We start from the raw sequence: 5463 nt of genomic DNA on the forward strand, positions 1-5463 counted from the left end.
AAGCATCATCAAGACAAGATATATTATTATAAATTTTACAAACAATATACGTTACATTATCAAGGAATAGAAATATTTTTTGTATGGGTACCAGCTCATGAAGGGGTGGAAGGGAATGAGGAAGCAGATGATATAGCCATGAAGACTTTAAAAAATTCAGATATAGAAATAAGTATACCATTAAGTAAATTCGAAATCAAAGGTTAATAAAAAGAACAATAAAAGGAATGTGGCAGGAAATGTGGGATAAGGAGGGAAAAGGAAGGCACTTGTACAGAATTCAAAGGGAAGTAGGTCATAAGAGATAGATTTGTGGTAATAGAAGGGAGGATTTGATTATATCACATCTCCGAATAAGCGGGGTTGGGGAGTAACAAAATACATGTAACGGGATTATGCATTTATAATACAAAATATAAGTAACTGTATTTCACTACATTTACAATGTAAATCATTGGTATTTAGAATACAGTTACATTCAAAAAGTATTTTGATTACTGAAGAGATTACTTTGCATTTTATTGTATTTGTTTCATTTAATATTTAGTCCTTTCAGATGGAAAACATTTATACATATAAATTATGCAATCCAAAGTGCATTTGAACAGCGGTGAAGCACTTTCTTATGATGTGCTACATTCATATGAGCAGACAGAGAATTAAGTTTGAAGTAAGTTTGGAGCACAAGAAATAGAAATAAACCTTCTGCTGTTAGCATATTGACCCTATACCACACATCTTTTTTTCAGATTTTTGGTCTTAAGGGTTTTAATGTGGATGATGTCAGTAAGTTATGACATCATCCACATTAATATATACAGTAGATCAGTACGTCTTTCTTTAGAAGACATCAAATAGCCTTCATACATCTAGCATTACCTTGCTGATGAAATCAAGACACAGAGTGCAGTCTCTTTTAATGCATGAGGTGAGTGACATTAATCAAGCATTCTTATATATATATATGTAATTTATAGGGGGGAAATTTGGGGTATTATTGAATTTATTCAATATCAAAGTACTAATTTTCTCCAATTTCCCACAGATTCCAGAGTTGTAATGGAGAACTTTTCCATCATAGTCAGTTTTGAGCTGACCATGGATCCATTTTGCATTCCTCCAGGAGTCAAAGTTCCCATATTTTTCTTTGGCATTTTCATGTATTTAGTTAGTGCTTTTTGTAATCTGACATTGCTGCTCCTCATTATGTTGCAGCAAAGTCTCCATAAGCCAATGTATTTCATTATGTTCAACCTTCCACTGAATGATCTTGTTGGAATCACCTCCATGCTTCCCAAGGTTCTGTCTGACATTGTGACTGAAACCAGTTATACATACTATCCCCTCTGTGTGCTTCAGGCTGCTTTGCTCCACATGTATGGGGGAGGTGTTTTGTTCATCCTGGCTGCCATGGCTTTTGATCGTTACGTTGCAATTTGTATGCCTCTGCGATATAATGCTCTTATGACACCAAAGGTTGTGGTGACAATTGTGTCTCTTGTTTGGGGCCTTGACCTGTTTTTCATAGTTTTGCTGTTCTCCTTACAGGGAAATCACCCCAGATGCAGATCTAACATTATGAATGTGTTTTGTGACAACCCTTCTCTCCTTAAACTGACTTGTAGCAATACCACAGTCAATAACATTATAGGTTTGTTCAACACTGCCGTAATGCAGGTTATTAGTGTTTCTATTCAAGCATTTTCCTATGTAAAGATTTTGATCACCTGCTTGGCCACGAGTAGATCTGAAGCAAAGAGCAAGGCCATCAACACCTGTCTTTCCCAACTGGCCATTTTCATCATGTATGAGATTTTCACAACTTTCACCATCCTGTCCTATAGGTTCAAAAATGTAAACCCTGATCTTCAAAAGATAATGGGGATGCTCATTTTCATAGTGCCTCCACTTCTGAATCCAATAGTTTATGGATTAAACAGCCATGAAGTACGAAGTAATCTCCAAAAAATCTTACGCAGGAAAATCTATATGTAAAATAATTTTTTTGTCACCATTTGTGCCAAGATGTCCTGAAATGACCTATAAATATTAGTGCTATTAGTACATAATTATAAAAGTGCAGCAGAATGAAATGATAACAACTATTAGTTTAGTAATGTTTTATTTCTTCAGAAATTATGAACACTTGCATAGTAACTACTCTTTGTGGAAGAGTGCTATTTCAAGACTCATGCCTGGTTTTCCTCTGCTTTTATGAGCAATATTTTACAGTGAACAACATTGTTTGACAATGACACAAAGTCCCATGCAAAAAATAAAGCTGCAAATATAGACATGTATTTTCCCTACTGAAGTATGACAACTACTACTGCACTCTCAATTTGTTCATACTCACCATATAAACAATCATTAACTGTAAATATATTGACAATTTGTAAACACTGTTTTCAGAAATGTGGAGAAGCAAATGTCAAATATGTTGTTAGATTTATGCTCTCTCCGTATCTGTTAAAATAATGTAAATGTGCTATACATGATACCCAGTGATAAACACATTTACAGCTATGTACTGTATGTAATTTTGCAGAAGCCTTCTTATAAAGAAGCACTAAATGTGAAATTTTCATCTGTTTATACTCATTCAGACTTCACTTACTCAAGTCCCTGGGTTATGCCACTTCATTCTAAATCTATAATCCTTTGTTTCTGTTTTATTGGTTCTTTTTGGATATTTGGACTTTAGACTTTAGTAGTGACTGCTGTTTTTATTTTTTATTTAGCTTATTGCTACAGATTCATGCCATTCAATGTGACAAACCTAAATTCTGTAAGCATTAGCAACCCATATGTTATCTGTTGCAGCATTTGTTTTTCAGCATGACATAAGCCAAACTTATCCAAGCAAAATGCACAAAGTTGCATGTTACATTTAAAATAAGTACCAAAAATTTGATTAATATGCACCACTGTGCTCAGTAATTAAATCACACACACACACACACACACACACACACACACGCACATTCACACATATATAGTGTCTGTTTGCTAAATAAAAAAACAGATTTGATTTGCATAAAAATTACAAATGGACTGATAATTATCTTCTTAAAAAACAGAGGAATACACTTAGCAGAGCAAAGGCCAACATAGCCAGCTGAATAATATTTGCTGGCAACTCCCAAATATGTATTGGATGTTTCAGAATTTTTCACATTACATACTATAACAATGAATGCCTAATGAATCAGTTGATGTTTAAAATGAGATAATACTAAATTCTCAATACTGGCATGTGTGTTTTAAAAGCCCACATTAAATGGCTCATTGAGCAAGATTTCTTTCTTGTGTTGATGAATTTCCAAATGAAGAAGGAAAGTTAGGGTGAAACATATAGGAAAGACTGATTCTTTCTTTTTTTTTCTTTTTTTTTTTTTTTTTTTTTAAATAACAAGTAGCCTTTAATTTTTGTCACAGCCTATAAAAACCAGTGCAACTGAAGACACCGAGGACCCACGACTATCCTTGCTATTGCTTGTTGGAAGTATTTATCATTTTCGGAGAGGGACATTCTCATTCTAGTGACCATTTTATGGACAAAAATCTGTACACAAGATGAGTCATCAATGTATTTGATATATTTTCCAGGGAAAGGAGGTGTACGTTTTAAATGTAAATTGACTTAAAGTTAGTTTTTAGCCGATTTACGGCTGGATTTACTCATCAACTTCTAGGAATATAGCAAATAGATAGGCCTCAAAGCTTACAGACATAGACTAAAAGAAACAAAACTCTAATTTTAATTTCATTGGGCTGTAGAAGCCAGTAGAATTGCTTAACGTAAGGTTAAGAATGTTTTAGATTTATAGTTTGAAATATACTGAAGGCCTTACGTGAAAAAAAAAGCGTGAAAAAAGTACAGAGCACTGTTTCAAACAAATGCAGCTGAAATTTGATCTAAGTACAAACGCAACATGTCAAGCAGAATTCTCTGTTAATTCATCCACATTTAACTATCAGAAACTATCATTGGAGACATTTTTACACTTGATAGCAGTGACGTGCACAGACCTTAGCAGGGACAGGGGCAGAAGTATAAAAAATGTCACTGAGTTCTTTTTTTTTCTTTTTTTTTAATGAATAGTAATTATAAATACTTATCTCTCTGTCTATCTATCTATCTATCTATCTATCATATATATATAATTAGTTCCATTTTTTCCATGGTATTACACTTTATTTTCAGACATGCTCTGTGATAACCCCATGTTTTTGACATGTGTCATAGTAAAACCATGGTATTTTTTATAGTACCTTTGAGTACCATGACAGTATCATGAAATATGAACATGAGCAATCATTCAGTACCATGGCATTACTCTGGTCAGGGATCCGTATCAGTGTCCCCACCTCCATCACCAGACATTGATCCTGGCAGTGCCCGGCTTCCCCGCAGCTCCGACAGACTGGCCCAGTCTTTCCTATCACACTCATGAGGGCAGTCTCGCCAACCTAGGAAGGAGAGCGGAGGGAGACAGGGGGAGTAGGAGGGACCGACAAGGGGAGGGGTCCCCTGGACCGGGGATGGGGCTTGGGCTCTCTCTCTCTCCTGAACTGCCACATCCGGCTGCATTTATCCCTCTCCTCGGCTGATTAACCCAATTGGGGGCCGGGCATGCGTAGTCATGGACCGGCCCCACCCTTCTCCTCGTCACAAGGCAACAACAAAGAAAACAATGTCACATTTGTGCATGCTTTAGTGGTCTATAAAATAAATAAACATTCAAAATCAACAATTCTTTACACCAAACTGAATAAGGCTGTTCTCTGAATAAATAAAATAATAAACCAACCATTCTACATTTGGCAGATGCTTTTATCCAAAGTGACTTACAGTGCCCTTATTACAGGGACAATCCCCCTGGAGCAACTTGGAGTTAAGTGCCTTGCTCAAGGACACAATGGTGGTGGCTGTGGGAATTGAACTAACAACCTTTTGCTTACCAGTTCAGTGCTTTAGTCCACTATGCCACCACCACACCAACCTACCCTCCAAACTACAAAGTAGGCCTAATGTCAGTTGCAACAATTAGGCTAAATGCGTTCTGTGTACTAAGGTGAAGGGAGCAGAATCATTCTCCTGCTTTTAAAATTAAAATTTTGATGAACAGTTAAACTTTCAAATCTGAGCTTGTAAAGTCTCTGGACTATTGTATTGAAATGACAATCAGTTGGCTTGCCTACAATTACCAGTACATTTTGAGTCAGGGGAATAAGAATCGATAATTTACTAGGCTATATCTTAAAGCTTTTGCTAATCAGTATGAGCATGTAAACAGTGGACAAATCATATATTTGCACATTTTCTTGTGATGGGTGATAGGTCAGCTAACGTTTCTGATGTCCAAATATGATGACTATTAACCATGTAATGCATATTTCTTTGTTTCAGTTGCCTGACAAAAGAACTAGCCTACCGAAGTTCACTCGTTTATCATTGAC

At 35.8% G+C, this 5463-nt stretch overlaps 1 protein-coding gene across 1 annotated transcript; it reads left to right on the forward strand.

The window, feature by feature from the left end:
* Positions 1 to 1059: 1059 nt before the first annotated feature.
* LOC127422321 (olfactory receptor 1-like) lies at positions 1060 to 1995 on the forward strand. The gene has a single exon (XM_051665745.1). It carries the CDS (start codon positions 1060 to 1062, stop codon positions 1993 to 1995), a length of 936 nt encoding a protein of 311 aa, XP_051521705.1.
* Positions 1996 to 5463: the final 3468 nt, after the last annotated feature.

The sequence above is a fragment of the Myxocyprinus asiaticus genome, chromosome 31 (genome assembly GCF_019703515.2).
Source record: "Myxocyprinus asiaticus isolate MX2 ecotype Aquarium Trade chromosome 31, UBuf_Myxa_2, whole genome shotgun sequence".
NCBI lineage: Eukaryota > Metazoa > Chordata > Actinopteri > Cypriniformes > Catostomidae > Myxocyprinus > Myxocyprinus asiaticus.

Coding starts and splice junctions, on each gene's coding strand:
- LOC127422321 (XM_051665745.1), top strand. CDS start 1,060: ATGGAGAACTTTTCCATCATAGTCAGTTTTGAGCTGACCATGGATCCA.